At 40.4% G+C, this 19,966-nt stretch overlaps 1 protein-coding gene across 3 annotated transcripts; it reads left to right on the forward strand.

The window, feature by feature from the left end:
• Positions 1-938: 938 nt before the first annotated feature.
• Positions 939-17,989, forward strand: LOC104019341 (interleukin-1 receptor type 1). Of its 3 annotated transcripts, none has more exons than XM_087757312.1 (13): positions 939-1,090; positions 1,975-2,048; positions 2,500-2,566; positions 5,430-5,499; positions 8,091-8,334; positions 8,644-8,830; positions 9,641-9,803; positions 11,783-11,848; positions 12,454-12,574; positions 14,579-14,727; positions 15,017-15,160; positions 16,573-16,734; positions 17,241-17,989. In XM_087757312.1, the coding sequence occupies exons 3-13, from the start codon at positions 2,531-2,533 to the stop codon at positions 17,630-17,632; spliced, it is 1,734 nt and encodes a 577-aa protein (XP_087613438.1). In that variant the 5' UTR covers positions 939-1,090; positions 1,975-2,048; positions 2,500-2,530; the 3' UTR covers positions 17,633-17,989. The 3 variants fall into 3 exon arrangements, with proteins under 3 accessions (XP_087613438.1, XP_087613440.1, XP_087613439.1); XM_087757314.1 differs by having other exon boundaries at positions 8,091-8,208; XM_087757313.1 differs by lacking the exon at positions 1,975-2,048.
• Positions 17,990-19,966: the final 1,977 nt, after the last annotated feature.

Genomic DNA, 19,966 nt, shown 5'->3' on the forward strand with positions numbered 1-19,966 from the left:
GAACCTAAGAAAGAGCTTTCCTCTACCGTACTATATCTATTTTAGTAGTTAGTCAACAAGTAAGTGACAACGCAGCCTTAAAAATACCCATTTCTGATTCTGTGTTCACCACGCTCTAGTTGAAGAACTTCTGCTTTGAAGGACTCTGACTCCAGCCATGACATGTGAGTGAAACAGAGAACTAAGAAACACCAGAATATAGCGAGCGTACTGTTCCCAGAACAGCCACACCTCTAAAAAATGTCAGGGCTGCTTAGCAGCTGTTAAGTTTGTAGGTAAAAACATAGGGGCTAAATGGGACTAAACCCGTATGATCAAGCTTCGGAGCCAAATATCTCAGTGGCATGTGGCCGTCTGGGGAATTTAGACCCAGCTGTCAAACCAGCCTGTTGAAGAAGCCAGTAAAACTGTCGATGTCCGGGAGATGCTCCTGCCAAAAGGCTCCGTAGCCTTGAGGGGATCTTCCTCTGCCAGTGACACGGTCTCTTCAGCTAGGGAAGTCTGCAGCTGCCCGTACCGCAGAAAAAAACCCAAACCAGTCAGTCACCCCACATCTGGCAGTCCTCGCTGGAGGGTGTCCTGCCGGCTCTCCCCGCGTCTGCCCTGGGGCGGAGGCCGAGCCCCGGCCGCGGCCGCCGAGGGCGGGGGGGATGGCGGCTGAGGCGGCGGGGCCGGGCGGCGGTTGAGGTGAGGCGGCCGCCTCGCCTGGCGCCACCGCCTGCATTTTTCAACAGAAAGTGGCTCTTGCTCAAAAGCCTTATTTTTCGCAGCCTGGGTTTAAATCAGCACCGCTTGCCTGCGCCGGGACATCTGCCGCCCTGCGCCGGGGCGGGGCGGCGGCGGCCCTGCCCGGCCCGGCCCGGCCCCGACGGGGGGGCACCCAGGTTTGCAAGCGGCAGCCGGGGGAGGGTGAGGCCTCGCCGGCAGGAGCTGCCTGTGCGACGGGGCGAGCGCCGGCCGAGGCACGGCCGTTGCCGGGCTGCCCGGGCTTTCTAGGAGACGGCAGCGGGGGGTCGCCCCGCCTCGCTGCGCCCCCGCACGGCCGGGCCGGGCCGGGCCGGGCCGGGCCGGGCCGGCAGCCGCGGAGCAGGTAGGCAGCCGCGGGGATGACCCTGGGCGCCGGCCCGTCCTGAGGGACCCCGCCTCCCCTCAGCGCCGGCCGCCCGCCCGTGAGGGAGGCGGCGGGGCTTCCCCCGCAGCGGCGCGGCCGTTTCGCGGCGGGGGCAGGCGGCGAGGGTGGGGGCGACCTCGGTGGCGACGCCGGCCCCCGAAGCCGGGGGTGGCCGAGGGCGGCAGCGGGTTGGGGGCGGCGGGGAACGGCCAGTGGTAGCGGCGACCGCTTTCCTCCGTCGGTGGAGTAACAGGGCGGCCGGCGTCAGCCAGCCCGGGGTAATCCGGGGGGAAGATCCGTAGGGATGCGCCGACAGCCGTACTTTGTTCCGATGCCCCCTTTTTGGGGCGGTGGGGTGGCTCCGCCCGAGGTGGTGCCGCCTGGGGGAACTGAGGGCTGGGGGCAGTTTAGGAGGGGGAGTGAAATGTGTTTTAAAAGGTCAGCGTTTTCCTCTGCGAGCCCTGCGTGCGACGTGGCTCGGTTTCTGCGAGAAAGCCTGAGCACCTTTTCTTGGAAGTGACATCGTGGCCCGCGGGGCTGGTGGGTCCCCGGCGAGCACAGGGCGACCGGCGCGCCTCGCCTGCCGCCGCGCCCCGCAGCCCGCCCGGGCCGCCGCGGGGGAGCCACAGCCCCTCTCCTGTCAGCGTTCCCAGGAGTACGTAAGAATGTAAATGAAGAATATTGCAAAACGTTTTGGTGCCATACCTGGTGAGGGATGCCAGCGATTCAGAAAAACGGCTGTCGAGATAGTCTCAGTGCTGTAACCGCATCCCGACGGGGGGGCTAACCCAGCTCTTCAGCACCGGTTAGGTATGCCTCAACACCAGAGGAATATACATATTTGTTGTAATCGTTTTTCCTAGATCAAAAGTGAGACGCTCGATTAAGTTCTCTTGAAGATGCATGGCATACCTTGCAGTTAATAGAAGCGTGTATGGTAATATGAATATATATATTTTTTAATGATTTAAAATGTTCATGGGCTTATGTAAAAGAAATGGTGTGATAATCTGACTTTCTGTCAGTTCTCTCAATTCTGAGAACAGGACTGTTGCATGTTTTAATCTGTCCATATTTTTTAATAAGACATTGAAAGAAAATGTTCCGCAAGTGTGCAAAAATTAGTGAAAGCCATGAATCTTCAGAGTTCTGATGAGACTAGGTTTTTTTAAATTGAGTAGATCAACTTTGAAAGGACTAGAGAGCAGAGAGAAAGGTGGCTGTACCAATTTAACAACAGATTTTAATGAGAATTATGCTTTAAACTCTGTGCTATCGTGGATACTGTAATTGTAATTCAGGTGCCTGTATCATTGAAGACCTCTTTCAGACACTTGTTTGTTTTTTTTTTTTTTTAGTCTTAAATTGATACAAACATTTCCTTTCAGAGTGAAACTTTGTGGACATGGCCTCAGATACATGGAATTTTTTCCCCTCTGGAAAATTTGGGCAAAGGTAACTCCAGCTGAATTCTGTCCTGAGTCGTAAAGCTCCGCAGGTCAATTGCAGGCTCAAGATGTGGACAAAATGGCTGGAAAAAGGCAGAAATTTAGCTGTTTATCATAGCGGAATGTGGTAGGAAAAACATTTGTACTTGACTCTGCAGTCATACGTTTGTCATTTTCATCATGAATTATGTGAATGGATGCCCAGAGCAGAGCCTAATTTTGCTGTTGGGTATACCTTCCACAAAAAATGGAAGTTTTTTCATTGTGAAAAGTCAGAGACAAGGAGACTCCTCAGAGCAGTTCATGTGTATGTTTTTTACACAGGGCTATATATATTTGCAGGTCTTCCATGTTGGCAAAAGGACAAGTTATAAATTCAAATAGATAGAAAGAACCTTGAATTTATAGAGAAGCAGGATTCTGGAAGACTTTCCTTCAGAACATGGCAAAATACTACTGCTGCATCTACTGAATCTACTGATAGGGGCAAAAAACTGCTTGAGAGAGCATGAACAGTAGAGTAAGGTAATGCTGTAATGGAACAGAGCTTATGAAAAAACAGTGATTCAGAGAAGTCATAAAGAAAATACCTGGTCATAAGTGGAGTATATTCAGTCCCATTTTCTCTTTAAATGATTTCCATTACAATATTTTCATCTTCTTTAAAATTGAAAACTAGAGATCTTAAGAGTTACTGTCCATCACGATTAGTGAAGAAACTTAGAGCTTTTTTATGAACACACATGAACCCCCTCTAGAACACACATGAACCCCCTCTAGTGATTCTTAAAGTTTTGTGTATTTCTTTTCATGCTCAGCATTCTTGCAGGGACTCATTCCTTCTTACAGCTAAGCAAGAAAAGACCTGCCTGGTAATCTGAGCAGAAATTTGCAATGAGGGAGGAGGGAAGAGAAGCGGAAAAAGGAAGAAAGCAGGCACTGCAAGAAGCAGTGTGGATGACTCAATATATGGCACGCTTCTGAGTCGGTTTGGTGAAGTAAGACACAGCAGCCGGAAGTGTCATCTTTGACTATTGTAGAAATTGGTGATCAGCTATAGATTCTTCACAACAAGACGGGGTTCTCCTGCTCATCCTTCAGTTTGAATAATTGCATCTGTCCTTTCACAGTGCTGTAAAAACTGTGGTGGGCTGAATAGGAGAAAAAGCAGTAAGGCAGGCCAAGTTAAGGAATGACTTGTCAGAGGCATGCAACTGATAGATCCTTCTCCAAACACGTTAGGGATAAGAAGCCTGCCAAAGAGTCCTAAGAGCCAATAGATCATTCAGGTATAAAAAACCCCTGTGGGATGGGCTATGGGAAGATATGAACGTAGCAAGGAAAAAAAAAAGAATTTTCTGCATTTGTGTTCGTGTTGGAAGAGCATGGATTTCAGTGTCAGTACCTTTTCTTATGGCTGATCTTCCATGGAAGGATCTATCTCAAATTGAAAACTCAGTAAAAGCCAATTATAGAATGAAACAGTCCGTAACAAAGCACCACGACTGGCTGATACTCACTCTTGCATTCTCTTGTTGTCAATGTCTCATTTAAAGCAGCTTTGGGACCAAAAGATCAGAAAGCGATAAGTGTTTTTTTATCCTCCCCAAGTGATCAAAAGAGAGCCAGGAAAGTAGGGACCAGTGAGGCTGGTATCTGCAGCAGGCAGCTGGGTAGAAACTGCTTTAAAGAACGGAACCAGTGTAAATGAAGATAAATTATGCAGAGAAGGAGTCAACAGTGCCTTTTGTAAAGGGAAGTCCTGGGTCTCAAATACTAGGAGTGTGTTAGAATTGTACACATGTATGTGAACACATTGGATACAGGAGACATGGTTGATACAATGTGCCTTAATTTCCAAAAGGCATTCACCAGAGGCTGTCAATGAAGCCAGACTGCCATAATATATTTATTCTCACATGTATAAGTAAGTAGTTAATAGGTAAATGCTCAGTTTTTTAGGTGGAGGAAGATCACTATTGGAGTCCCAAACAACTCTCTTCCGCTCAGCATATATTTTTAATGATCTGGACAGAGGGAAACTGTTGCAGTGGCAGAATTGGCCAACAGTACAAAGCTATTCAGGCTAGAACATAGACGGGTTAATTGCAAAGAGTGGCAGAAGGATGTCATGACCGTGAGTGACTGGGTAGTAATAGCAGAAGAAATTTGTTGTAGAGAAATGTAAAGAAAGTTTAAAATGAAAACATATGGGCAAAATCTTAACATCACGTGCTCAGCGGCTGACTGGGTTTACCTGATTTTTAATGCTCAGTGATGAGATCTTGGCATTTTACTATATAGGCCCATGGAAGTATCAGGTCAATACTCAGTAGTACTCAAAGAACAAATAGATTGTTAAAAATTAGTAGGAAATTATTAGGGGGAAAAAAAAACGGAAAAAAAAAAGTTTTAGTTTATAAATCCATAGTGCACTTATGTTTTGAAGCCTGTATGCAAGTTCTGTTCTCCCCTCCCCACCTCAGACAGGCTGTAGCATAACTGGAGACGGTACAGAAGAGGGTGGCAAAGATAGTCAGAAATATGAAATTGGATTCCATCTAAGGGACAGTTAGAGAGACTAAGACTGTAGCTTGGGAAAGCAAGAACTGGGGAGGAGTGTGCTAGAGATGTAAAAAATCCTGAGTGCTTGACAAGCTGAATAGGAAATATTCACTCATTTTTTTTCTTCTGGTATAATAAGTAGGAGCTGTCAGGTAAAACAAGCAGGTAACAGGCTCAAAACAAGCCAAAGACAATTCCTGTATTTCCTGTGTCCCATATTAACTGCGTAATGTAAACGTTGACTTTAAATTGTGGAAGTTTATATTGGAAGCCACTAACTGAAGGTTTTCTTTCCATTTCTGCAGGGAAACATGACAGCAAAAACATTGTTTTCATGTAATATCACAACAGCGTTTCTGTCTTTAATTATTGCAGGTAAGTTTATTGGTGGCTATGGAAGGTCTTGTTCTGAAACTTATTTTTTCATGCAAGTAATACTAATGTTCTGTGAAAATGGCTGTAAAAGTCAAATTTAAGTGCATGCCAATGAGTTAAACAGTCCTAAAAGGAGGAACCTATAAAACATATAACGTGATATTTTATGTGCTGTCTTATCACAAAATCACAGAATCATTTAGGTTGGAAGGGAACTCTTGAGATCATCTAGTCCAACTTCCCTGACCGCCCCCAGGATCAGCTAGAGCAGGTTGCCCAGTACCGTGTCCAGCTGGATTTTGAATTTCTCCACAAATAGACACTCCACGACCCTTCTGGGCAACTTGTACCAGTGTTTGATCACCCTCACAGTAAAAAAGTGTTTTCTTGTGTTCAGATGGAATTTTTTTGTCTTTAAATTTGTGCTTATTGACTCTTGTCCTGTCAGTGGGCAATACTGGCAAAAGTCTGGCTCTTTGTTCGTCATTCTCCCCCATCAGGTATTTACACACATTGATAAGATCCACCCACTGGACAGTGCCAGACTGTTAGAAGAAAAACTTAATGAATTTCCATTCCTTGAGTTTCTAGCAAGCCATTTGGTTGGAAATGGTTTGGTTTTGGTTTGATTTGGGTTTTTTTCCCCATGGATGGACAAGCTGCAAGGTTCATCAATCCATTGGATAGTCTGGTTTTTGGCTAAGTAAGTAGTCATATGGAAAGATGATTATTTGGCTGCCCTCCCCCCAATAGCAGAGAGTGCTGTTGTCTGTTTAGTTATGCGTGTACCTTATAATTCTTTCCTGCTCCATGGAAATAATGGAGGGTACTGGCAGAGGGAGGATTTCAGAGAAACTGAGGCAAGAAGTGTGTAAAAAACCCTCACGCTATTTCATAATATTAGCATTTAGTGGCAGAAAAGGGTTATCGGTTCCTGTGGCTGCAGCATTTCATAACCATTACAGTTATGGGGCATTCAATACAGATACCTGAGCAATTCAATGTTTTGATAAGTAACTTGGAAAAGATTTATAGTGAGGTGGTGAGAACTGTGGATGATACGAAATTATCACTTGGTGGTCAAAACTAATGCTCACTGTGAAGAGGATGTTTTGATATTGAATGGTTTAGTGATAGAATGTCAATAAGTAAAATCAAATGGATGTGGAAGGGCGTGGAAGGGTCATATATGTATAGCAGAAACAGGTATACTGTATGTGTGTGATGTCAGCATTAAGTTAGTTAATAACCACTTGGGAAAAATGCTACTTTGACATCTCTGGATGCTCTCTGGAAGCATTAGCTCTGTCATCAGCAGTGGTGAGAAAAGCAGAATTTTTGGGAAGCAGTACAGCAGAAAACAGAAGGCTTCATTATGCTGCTCTACAACCCCATGGTGAATGTGCATCAGTTGAACTCTGCAGTTCTGGTCATTCCGTCTCAGAAAGACCATATCGGAAGAGGTAGAGAGATGAGTGACAGTGTTGCCTGATATGGGATGGCTTCCATATGAGAAGTCATTAAATGAATGAAGTAAAAAGAAAAGAGACGACTGAGGCAAGATATGATAGAGGTCTATAAGATTGTAAATACCATAGACTAGGCAGATGAGGGAAAGTTAACTTTGCCATTTGTCATAACAAGAAACATGTGATACCCAGAGAAATGATAAAAGCCAGTGAATGGTTTTTCATGCGGAACATAAGAGGAAAGAAAGGGACCAAAAGCAAAGCATTACTCTACTTGTTGTGTCCTGCTCTCTTTTCTTAAAAATTTGCCACTGGTTGTTATCAGAGACAGGGTTTTGGGCTAGACAGACACTTATGTGACTCTGTGTGGCTGTTCTCATATTCTAACGAAACAAGGAATTTTAGATAAATGGAATACTGACTCAGGAAAGTGACTGTGGTATCCAGAGTTGGTGCCTTTTTTGTCATATTGACAAAATAAAAAAATCTCATGGTGTTACTCTTTTCCTGTATGTATCTTTTTGAGTCAGGAGGAAAGAAAATGAGCTCATTGGCAACTGCTTGTAATAATTCCTCTCTAAATGCTCATAAAATGAAGGGTGAGTTGAAATTTCCATAGCAAACAATATTTGTGCAACAGCAACTTTAACTTCAGTGTCCTCTTAGGACATTTGGGTACTGAAAGCACAGTCTGTCTTGAAGACTTACTTTGACTACAGTTAAGTGAGGTTAACAAATAAAGATATTTAATGTGAAATTTGTGTGTGCGTGTATGTGTGTGTACATGAGCATGAAACAGACTGGAGAAATACAACTACTTTAGTAATTTGCATCTGAATGAAAACATACAAATGACAGTCTGCTGCAAACCAAGAGATTCTACTGAGTGTAAAGTTTGCATTCAAAAAACAGAATTTCATTTCAGTGACATAACTGTATCTGTATATCACTGATTAGTACTTTCAACTGTAAATATAAGGGATTATAATTGTATTTTTAGTAGATGACTTGAGAATAGAGGTGAAAACTCCAATGAACTTTGTAAATGTAATCAAGAAATGAGTTCAGTACATCCTTTTACAGAGTTTGAGGTTTTCTTTAATGTTTATCTCTTTCCTTTAGAGAAATGTGAAGCCTATGATGTGATGTTGAGGCAAATTCTTGTGCCTGGTGGGCAGCCTCTTGCTATTAAATGTTCACTGGAAAAGAGCTTGAAAAGTGGAGACTACAACTTAACATGGTATAAAGTTGGTAACCAGACAGCTGTGCCTAGAGACAAACTTTCTAGAATTCATCAGTGGAAGAATTTAATTTGGTTCATTCCTGCAATGTTAGAAGATTCTGGAGACTATGAATGTGTCGTAAGGTGAAAGTTAAAAAAAAATTATGTTGTTACAGAAATGAGTTGCAAAGGGAATAACTTTTAGAAAGCAAATAGAATTTGGGGGGTAATAGAAATACTGATGAAGAAGGGAGAGTGCATTCACAAAAACTAACTTTAGGTTGGGCAAAGTAGGTCTAGTTTTGGGATCTTTTTCCTAGTAGGCAAAAGTAAATCTGTTAGAGAAACTCTAAACTTCTCGCCCTCTCTTTCTTCTCCAAAAAGAATACCATATATTTCTGAGTTGGAAAATATGCCAATTAGGTTAATTTAATTATGTTATATTAATTGCAGGAATTTGACAAGCTGCAGGAAAATGGGTACAAAAGTAACAGTTTTTGAGAGGATTGATGGTTTATGCTTAAATGAAAAATTTGCTGTAGAGGAGATGATATTCACATTATCATCTGCAAAGGTTGTGTGTCCACACTTGGATTATTTCAGGAATGAGAAGAATATTCACCCTGTTCGTTGGTATAAGGTGAGAATGCTGTGTTTTGTGCTGTCTTATAACTGGCCATTATTTAAAATACAAATCACTGATGTTTGTGAATTTTAAGAGAAAAACTAAATATTTATTGTAAATGGAAGAAAAATGCTTTTAAAACAAATTGGGAGAGGATTAAGACTGTTTATCTTTTAAAAGTGTATACAGTTTTTTTGATTAATGGGGTAGAAATTCAGCTTAGCTGTAGGAGACGCTGACCCACGTATCCACCAGGTGGCATCTTTTTACCTGCTAGCGAAACACACTGTCGTGAATTTCTTTTGTGCAGAAACAGTTTTAGTATGTCATTTGTGAGAGATGGCATATCCATTATGTGCTCAGTATTGCTTCATTAAATAAATACCATTTCATATTGTTCAGGCTTATTTAAAGGCTCTTTCTGTTACAAGAACATAGTGCCTTCTGCAGCATTTCTGCCTCATGCCCATGCATTCCATATAGTATCAAGAGTATTTAAATACTTTAAAAAAATAAGTCTAATTATTAAGCGATTCTTCATTAATGAATACTTTTACAAATCCTGACACTTGCATTTTACTTCCTTATTTCTCTAAAATTGAAAGTTGCTTTCTATAGGAAATGAACTGGAGTCTCTTTGAATTAAAAACTCAGCCAAAATGAAGTATGTTTTGCTTTTTATTCCACCCCCTTGCTCTTCCTCAGTGTCTGCAAGGCATCCATCCTTATGCTGTGCTCCATTGAAAGTTCAGATTGCACTAACGAGAGACAAACCGTGGAAAGAGATAGTGATATGAATTAACAGAGTTCTCTACACACGTTTAGGACTGCCAGCTGCTGGAGGGGAAAAGGTTTGCCTTCTCAAACAGTGATCTTATAATTTTCAACGTGACTGTGCACGATCAAGGAAACTATACATGTGAAACAACATATACCTACAATGGAAAACAATATAACATTTCACGAGACGTCAGTCTGACTGTAGAAGGTAAGTAAATAATTTCACTGTGGTTGTGTTCATGACAATGACTCAAATTTTTTTGTCCAAGTTTCTGAAGACTAAAGCTAGAAGACCCAACTTGTGGACAGACATGCTTAGGGCTACTAGTTTTCACCTAAATATGAGGGAAAGAAATGCTGACTGAGAGCTTATATATTTTTTGTATATTGTTGCCACTGTGTTGAAGATTGGTCCCCCCGTTCAAAGTTTGGGTTTGTCAAAGCTTTGCTGCCCAGACCAGTTGCCATGGTCCCTAAACAGGTGCCCTGTAAGGCTTGGTAGGCACAATACTTTCTGCTGTAGCTGCACCTCTATCCTGCTCATCTTCTCTCTCTTTTAGATCATCCTTTTGCTGCAAGACCAACAAACTAAACCAGCCCAAATTGTAGCAGTATCTTGACTCTGTGTGTCCTATCTGTTTCCTTCAATCCTTTGTCTCTTCTGTTTTTGGTTTTAAGCTCCTCAGCACAAGAACTGCTGATCTCTGATATCGTGTTTCTAGCTCAGTAGACCCTGATTTATGTCGAGAGGCCATCAGCACAACCAAAAAATATAAAAGAAGGCCTAGCTGTAAAACGTGAACTCCTTTGCTAGCACAGCATTATGAGATTGATATTGGATCACTGAAAAGGCTGTGCTGTATCAAGGTATGAAATGCCAATGCTGTTTTTACATTCCAGCTGATGAAAGACTTTTTCAGGTTTACTAATAGATTGTATTACTATTTAATGGTCTCTTTTTGTGCTTGCCTGTTTTGTCTGTGTGTGTATATATATGCATACATACGTATGTATATGTGTGTATGTGTATATATATATGAATATGTATCATATTCGTATAATGTCATATGTATATGATGTGGATAAACAAAATATGAGGAACATAAGGTCAGATGAAACAATCATTCTGGTCTTAAAATCTGTCTTTAGAACGTCTCTCAGTGTAATTTGAGCTCCCACTATTCAGTAGAACCAAAATCATATCACTCCTTTGCTGTACATAACTGAAGACAGCTCAATTATTTTTAAAGTCTCCAGCTGAGCAAGTCAACACTGAAAGGGGTAATTTGGGGTCCAAACAATAGTGCAGGCCCAGTTTTCAGAAAGGGAAGGATGTATCTGGGGCCATCCTGAGTGGTTTGCTAAGGGGCTCAAAAGGGATGCTTTATTATTTCTTTTTTTAAATTTGTGCTCTTGGAGAAACTTTCTTGAACTTTGAATATCTGATAGGAAATGTTCTAAAACATCCTACAGCTGCTTGAGACAGCTGGAAATGGTATGTGTGTTCAGTGAAGGACCCTCCAAGTTGGAATTCATTTAGCCATACTGAGACATTTTTAATGTAGATGTCTAGATCTCCACCTGTTGATTACTCTCCCTTTGTAGCCTGTAGAGAGAAGTAAGTTTTCCAAAGTGTCATATATCTAGTCCTAGTATAAACATCTAGAAGGGGCCACTGGTGTTGTACTTCCTCATAGACAGCACTGTGGGAAGAATTGTAAGGCCTTTAACTAGAGTACAGAAATTACATTTCCCCTTTATAATAGTCTAAAAGTCTGAAATAGATGAATTGCACTCTTAAGTATTTGTATCTGTGGGGTGCTGGGTGACAGGCTATCCAGACTGTAGAGGGGTAATACTGTAGATATTTACCCATACCCTTCTCAGTACCTGTGCATGCAATATTACAGGATTTTTATACCATGGAACAGCCAGGCCACCATGAATGTGTAGGGATTTGTGGCACTACATTTTGGAAGAGGTGGAGCAAAGAATAGCATAGCTTCAAGTCAGAACTAACAACTACCTGGAAACGGTACTTTCAGTATTGAGTGATGTCTGTTATAAAATTGCTGACAACCTTGTCCATAGGACACGTTTTTTTTAGGTTGTACTTGGGTTATAGAACATAGAACAGGTTACAGCTGCTCCAGGTTTTCTGAAAAGAACTTTCTTTCTTTTGGTTAGTGAGCCCACCAAAAAAGCCCCCAGAAATATCTTATCCAAGAAACAACTCCATTGAAGTGGAACTTGGTAAGTAGCTTTCTCTATAAGAAAATATGATTTTGTATTCTAGTGAAAATTTGTACCTGCAGAGTGCCCTACTCTGTTGTTTGGTTTTTTTTTGGTTGGTTGGTTGGTTGGTTTTTTTGTTTGTTTGTTTGTTTTTGGACAAAAACTAGTTCAGTGACCAGCTCAGTTTCTCTATGTTGATCTCCTGAAGGAGGAGTGTTTGCGGGTGAGAGGGAAAGAGACAAGGCTTGTTGCTTCCAAAGTCCTTGGAAACCTGTATGGAAGTTTCTCAGATGCGAAGAAAATTATAGGGAACCCAAGTGATTCCCTGTCACATCTGTTGCTTTCCATCACTCTGGAAGAGATTCTAAGAACAGATTTGAATCTGCAGAGAAAGTGATGCCCCAGAGAGAGGCAGTATCTTCCCGGATTTAGCCTCTTCCATCCTACCGGTCTCTTTCTGAACCTGCAGATCACTGAGTGGATAGACCCTTTGTTAAAGTAACTTTTCTGAGAGGGTGTGGGACCATCCTTAGCTGGTCTGTGTGGGAGTCTGTGAACAGAATTGTATAGACTTTAATTAGAGTATGGAAATTAACTTTTCACTTTGTAACACAATTTTATAGGCTCACAGGTTACAGTGGATTGCAATACAACAGGTGCTGATGGGTATGAGGTGTTTTGGACAGGCAACGGTGTGTATATTGATGTATTTTATAGGAGCAGAATTTTTGCAAGTCCTTATGAGTAAGTATATTTTCAGATTAGAAAATACCATGTTGGTAACCAAAGTGGAACTTTATCCCTTTGACATTAAAATATTTAGCAACATTTTTCACTTGCTTAAATAGCTTTCTTTTTGGAAACTCTAATGCTTCCCTCCTCTAATTCACTTTCTGCTTTGAAGCAGAAACTTGAAACATAGTAAGCACATGGACTTCACATGTGATTGTGCTCTTTTTAGTCCTTGTAAAAATCTATTTTAATTTCCAACCTTGGGAAAAGGTTTTGTAGACTTACAGTCTCGTAATTGTAATACAGTTTCTATTGAGCAGGTTCTGGCCTGGCAGAGACCTCTTTCGGTTGGATCAAGCATGTCCAGGCACATGATCTTCAGACTGTCTCTTTCTTCTGCGTTCTCCTTTCCCTTCACATTTGCCTCTCTGTAGGGTTTGCAAGAGTTCAAACCTGTGCTTGGCAGGAGAAATTGAGACTTCCAGGTTTAAGAGCCTTGAGTTAGAGAAGTATAACTGAGATCAGCTGAAGAGCTAATGGAAGACTTTGTTGAGGACATTTGTACTGAAGCTTAGTGGGGTGAGAGGAGAAAAGGGAGACAGATTTCCAGTGATGAGTTGGAATTTGGGAGGAAAATGGGCTTGGACTGAGTAAAGCGTGAGAAGGGCAACTGGGAGATAAGGTGAGGGTGAAAAGCAGATTAAATGGAGTTAGGAGAGAAAAAATTAGACCTGACTTGAAAAGTCAACTAAAATTGGAGCAGAAGGCAATCTGACAGGTTGGGGACTAAAAATTGCAGGTTTTTTGTCAGCCCTCACCTCATGGTGGTGCTATGAAGAAAAAATGTGATCTTTTTTTTTAAATTCTCAAGCACTATCTAGGAGTGAGAAACGGATGAAGAAATGAGAATGGTATCTTCAAAGTAAGAATGTAGTTATGAGAAATAAGCCCTCATCATAAAACAATCAGGGAAATAAAATGCTGAATTCTTTGAGTGCTCACCAAGAGAAAATCCTATACAAAAGTAATACATTGTACTGTCATAAAGAATTGTAATGCCGTAAAAAATTGGGCCATATAATGCAGAGGCACACGGTCACTGAATTGATACCACAAAAGCAACGTTATTTTTTGTTACTTCCTAGCACTTAAATGGTCATCTGTGCAACCATTAGTCATTTGCATTAATGATGTTGATTCATTAATTCCTTGTTACAGTGTTCAAATTACTGTAACTTTGTGCTCAGAAAGTGATTCGTGTGGTCCTATACATGCCCTTTATGATGTAAATCAAGCTTTTATTTTGCATTTTAAATGGTAACTAGTATATGTTTTCAGGAAAGAATAGTGCTTGGCTAAGTAGATTAGTTAGTTAATTTTGCATTTGAGATCTACTGTTAACAAGGTGGTGGTATCCCTCATTTTGCTGGTAGTTAAAAAGTTGTTTAGTTCACACATCAGTCACATGTCACGGTACACGACTGACTGAATGTGCAGCATAATGAGCATTTTTGTGCCCTTGTACAATGTATGGGGGATAACCTGTGTCTCTTAATGGTGCAGCCTGACACTTTAGCTGTTACCAGTCTGTTGAGATCTGTGGGGTGAAGCAGCTGTTTAGACTCCACTCCCTGCAGCTGGAATCACACTGTGAGTTGGTGTTGTCTGCTGCTGGTCACCACCTGTGATGGCTTCCCTGTCCCAGAGCTGCTTACTGCAAGATGACACCCTTGTACCGGGGCCCCGTTCTGTGTCATATCACATTGTGGAATTTCTCTTTCACCGAGCACTGGGGCTCTCCTCCTACTCTTAGAGGGGCTGGGAAGCCTGTAACAAGGGTTTGCTTAGGTTTGTAAGGTGTATTTTTGTACTTTAGTCTATAGAAACCTCATCTATTCTGAAGTGTGATTGAGATTCGCAGATGGAAACAACCATTGTCACACTGCAGCCGTTAGTGATGAAGACATTCCAGAAAGGTCTGTGGTTTTATGGCTCTATTTGTCGCCTTTTGGATAGGGGGGAAACTTCTTATGATGGACGCCCTATGCATTCTGTGAAGCTAATAATTTCGGAAGTGAATAGTGAAGATTATGAACAACCGTTTGTCTGTCAAGCTTCAAATGCCTTTGGGCAGGTTGCATCGTATATTATATTAAAACACAGAGGTAAGAAATACTGTTATTTTTGAGGCCTGTGTTTGTCTTGACTTGTTTTGATACCAAATGCTCATATATCATGTTGATAGAAGGCAGATGGATTACAGTTTGCTGTATGTATGTATGCATGTACCTGTGCATAGGAGAGGAGTCACTGTGGTACTGTATTTATCATTATTAAAATAATAGGTAGATGGAAGTGAAAAAAATGATACTGAAATTTGTATTACGTTTGTGTAAAAGATCTGATTTGGACAAATTCCACATTTAAAAAAAATCTTCCTGTATTTTTGTGCAGTTCCTGATATACGAAGATGGCTGACTGGAGGGCTTGTCTCTTTGTTGATTTTAACATTTATTACTTTAATAATCTACAAGATTTTCAAGATTGACTTGGTGCTTTGGTACCGTAATTCTGTCTGTGCCTTTGCAAGTAAGGAAGGTATGTGAGTGTGACCAGGTATGTTAGTGTAACTAGCCTATTGATTTTTTCACTTGCCATTACTTCTAAGCAATAAGGTGATTATTTAGTAGAATGTATGTGGAATTTCTTTGAGGAATTTTCAGATACGCATAAAGACATTTTTGGGGGTATTATTTTCAGTCATATGGGTAAAATATATAATCATAGTTGAGGTAATAAACACTGTATAATATCAAAGGCAGTCATGGTGAGATAGGTCAAAAAGAACTCCAGGTTTTCCCCAAATTAGCATGTTGCTTTTTGCTTTTCTGTAAAGTAGTTTCTTTACATGTAGATTTATGGTCACTCTGATGATGATCAATAGGTGTCAGCAGAGCTACATCCTGTAAACTAGCTGTTCAAAGACATGCATGAAATATTTATACTGAAAATCAACTCTCTTTTTCTCAGAGATTAATTTTGTTGGTTTGTTTTGGTTTTTTTTTTCCCAACTTCTTTCTTTTACCCAACACTTTACTTCTGAATTCTGTCAGTTATGATGGTTACATGCAAAAGAGAAAAAAATGCTACTAGTTCTCTAGTCTGTGATTCTTACGTGTTTTTATTGCTGTGGTGTAGACAAATACATTGGACAGGTGTGAAAAAATAGGAATAAGTGCAACATTGTAGATATTTTGTTTGGCAGCCCTCAGACTGTCTGAAGTTCCCCATAACTTGAAAGTAAAGGTATTATGTGCATTGAGATAGTTAATATTTGCTCATGGCTGTTCTAAATGTTTTCACAGGAAGTAATTTCAGCTTCTGGTTAAAAGTTGTTTATTTTTCGCAAAACACTAATAGAGTCCTACTGGGGAAAAACAAAAAATCAGGGAAACTGTGTTTTGTAGCTTGTTGAGCTAAACTTGTTGAGTTAAATCTGATGTTGGTTTGGTTTCTTCATTGCTGTTTATTATGCAGTTTTAACTCTCAAAACCTCAGCTGCCTTCTGGCCTTTTCTTCTACTTGCCTTTCTCTCACAGAATTATTACAAGAAAGAGTTGCCAGTCTCCACCCTCTCTTGTGGTTAGTCAGAAGTGGAGATAACTGCTGTTGAGTTTGTTTCAGGAGAGGTGGTGAAGAAAGTCCTGCAAGAGGACACTTTCTTAATGTCTTGGCACCTCTGGGGTTGAGGGCTTCTTCCTGGAGGTCCCAGGTCCTGCATCCAGCTCACTTGCTGGCACATCCATCCCCATGATGGGAAAAGAGGTCAGGTTCTGTGGGTGATCATCTTTCTTTTGATTTGTAGAGCATTTTAGTGCTATCTAGTCATTCTGTCAGATAGGTGAATCAGCCCCCCATTACTATTTTTAAACAGTCCAAAATGAAACCTTGCAATAAAGCCATGTTGCTGGTTTTTAGTTTTTTAATATAAATACTTGTATTTGTTTTAGATGGGAAAATCTATGATGCTTATGTCCTGTATGCAAAAAGCAGTGGAGGCAGAAGCTTCTATCGTCTGGAAACCTTTGTTCGTAGAATACTCCCTGATGTTTTAGAACAACAATGTGGATATAATCTTTTTATATTAGGAAGGGATGATTTACCGGGAGAAGGTATGATTTAATTAGTAGAGTTAATAGGTTGTGTTTTGGCACGTTGTTCTTGGGTGAGAAGATTACGTATACAATTAAAAACCACCTGTTTTTGGAAAACAAAGCTATATTTGTTTATTTTTAATGGATAATTTGTCCATTCGTCCAATGAACATTTTTTTTTTATTTTAAATTTTTTTGTGTCTTATGAAAAATTCTGTTCTAATGTCATAACATCAGGGTCTGCACTTTATTTTTAGTGATGAACAAATGAGGATTCAGCAGCATTAATAATATTGTTGAGGTTCTTTGAATGATATCTGCTCCTGGGGACTGAAGAAAACAATTTTTATCAGGAATTTCATGCAATGGATCATGAATCATGAATGACAATTGGGAGATCTTAAACCTACCAGTCCTCTGAGCTAGCCACCGTTCCTTATATAAGCAATTTTAGAATTAAGAAATATTTTACATCAGTTGTGAAGTTTCTATGCAAACCTTGATTGTTCCTTCATTACTTACAGCTGTGGTCAGTGTTGCTGATGAAACCCTTAAGCAAAGCAGAAGACTGATGCTTATTGTGGGATCAGAAACATCTAGTTGCTGCCTGTTGGAAGATACCTCTGAACAACAACTAGCTATGTATAATGCTCTCATCCGTGATGGGATTCAAGTGATTCTTATAGAAATGGATGAAATACAGGACTACACAAGCATGCCGGAGTCAATCAAATACATTAAACAAAAACATGGAGCTATCCAATGGAAAGGGGACTTCTCAGAGAAATCTTGTTCAGCAAATACAAGATTCTGGAAAAATGTGCGTTATCAAATGCCATCTAGGAAAAAGGTATCTTATTCTGAAGTGTATTTGTTACCTCTAACTTCGAATAATTCTGCAGAAAGGGGAAGTTAAGATGCACTTATTAAAATAATACTGAGAAGGTAATTCTGGAATGTGTGGTTTTTTACACAAATTCTTTGTATTACAAAGCAAATGTTTTCTTCAAGGAGTAAAAACTACTCATCCCTTCCCCAAATTACACCCTAAAACAAAAACTCTGTGCAGTTTTATTTCTGTTCTGGGTTTTGGATAGTCACACAATTTGTTGTGTTACTCTCACACAGATATGAGAAATAAATGTTGCTGATGCTGGTAGACTATTAAATAGTCATGGTCCACATAAATGTAATATCCACTGAAGAAGCAGCTGTGAAGTCCATTTTTTTTAAAATGAAACTACAGTTGGTAAATTAAAAATCTGTTTCTGTTGTCAGCATCTTCCTACTCATTCTGTTCTTCTTCTTGTTGCCTCTCTATGATTGTCTGACTTCCTCATTACTTCAAGAATCTGCACTGTGCAAGCTTTGGGGTCCCCTCCTGAGCAACATGCCTTATCCTTGCTTCTTGAAGGGGTTGAGGAAATACATGACATAGCAGGTATATTTAAAACTCCTCTCACCACTGAATGTGTTTCAGCTGAACCATTGGTACCAAATGTGTTCAGCAAATGGAATGGAATCCGTGGCTTTTTAGACATTTGTTGTATAATGCTGTGATATTTGGTCTATGGGGTGTTTCTAAAGTTACTCTCTTGAAATGGTCAGGAAACTGAAAATATTTCAGATTTCTTGCAAACTGGAAGCTTTCTAGACTGTGCTGCTGCTCTGGAGAACCAGAGTTCTCATTCCGTGTCTCAGCTGTGCTAACTACAAGCACAGAAATTCACTGAGAATCTATCAAAGGACTGTGCTTGGGCTGGGTGTCCTGGAGAGAGTGGAAAATGGCCAGTTCTGGAACATGGCCAGGTGCTAATGGCAAGAAATAACATCTTGTCTATTTGTGAAAGAAGACATGAGAGGCATGTGGCTATATCAGCCTGCTTGGGAGTAGCTTGGTATTTCTGGACCCTAATCCATTGTTCTGTGTGCATCACAATGAGAAAACAACACGCTGCTTCCTTTTCAAGGTGGTCTGACATGGCAGGAGTTTTTACTCTCCAGCCTTGAAGAGCATCACCTGAATGCAAATGTGAATTCTGCTTCCTTTTTTTGTTCTTTTCTGACGTTAAGTAAGTTCTTACATTATCTTTATTGCCAGGATAGTATCTGTCGCTGGATTCCTTTCAGCTGGTTCTCAGAAGTGTGTAGGCTGTAGAATATACTCTTTGTTGGGCTGCAAGGTCCAGGAGTGGAACATAGGTTTCAAGTGAAAGATTTGCAATAGCATTTCATGGTACCTTTTTCTTTGAGAAGGTCTAGCAATACTCCTTATGAGCAGTGTCTCATTCTCCTGGCTGTGGGGTTCACAGCTGTGTAATTTTCCACAGCCTTCATTGACTAGAGACTACTTCTGAGATGTTGCCATGAAAACTGAGAACAGGATAGATCCATCAGATGAGCTCCTATTGTTCTAGTAGATGTTGAATCAGTCGTCTTTGGAAATGTATGATGTTTAGGCTGGAACCTTTAAAAAATAAATTTAGGAAGCTAGAGAGTTCAGATAATCATTATTGTCAAATTTTTACATTGTGTTTAGGCTTAGACTTACTCAGAAAAGTGTTGAAAATTACACTTTCCTTCAAAGATTTTTTTTCTTACTTGTGTTTAAAAACAGAACCTTCCTATTTTCATGTAGAATGATAGAAATAATAAAGAAAAGATGTTGAAACTGGTAGATTTTTTTTCAACTTCCTAATTTCATAAGCTTTGAAATAAAAAAAATACCAATGACTCTAGGATTTGCGGTACTACAGATAAGTACATTGACTTGCATGGAGTTGTGCTGGTATTTTTTGTTTCTTCTGTGAATGTGCTGTTATGATTTCTGGCCACTTTTTTCATAGTTCTTTTCAGAGGTTTGCTACAATATTCAAGACAAGCATTTTCCCATGAAACGAGACTCCTAAAGACTCATAAGTGAAGGCAGATGACTGTGAGTCAGCATTTATCTACCTGATACTTTCTTTTAAACAACCACAGTTAGTATGATTATTTAGGCATTTTAGTTTTCTTGTGTGAAAATGAGCGTGGGAGAAAAGTTTCAGTTATCATGGTTAATTATTAGCTAACTACTTGAATGTAGCATGACATGAAGTGGTTTATCCTTTTATCATGGGACTTTATTTTGAAGCTGAATTTTGTCTCTATTTTCTCCCCTTGGAAAATTTTTTTTGCAAGTCACATAGGTGACTTGGTTTTTGTGGTACAATAAAAGAATTCCCATAGAGACAGATGTGCTGACTGCTCT

This window comes from Nipponia nippon, unplaced genomic scaffold (genome assembly GCF_047370975.1).
Source record: "Nipponia nippon isolate SJK-2023a ecotype South Korea unplaced genomic scaffold, ASM4737097v1 scaffold_2, whole genome shotgun sequence".
NCBI classification, from domain to species: Eukaryota; Metazoa; Chordata; class Aves; order Pelecaniformes; family Threskiornithidae; genus Nipponia; species Nipponia nippon.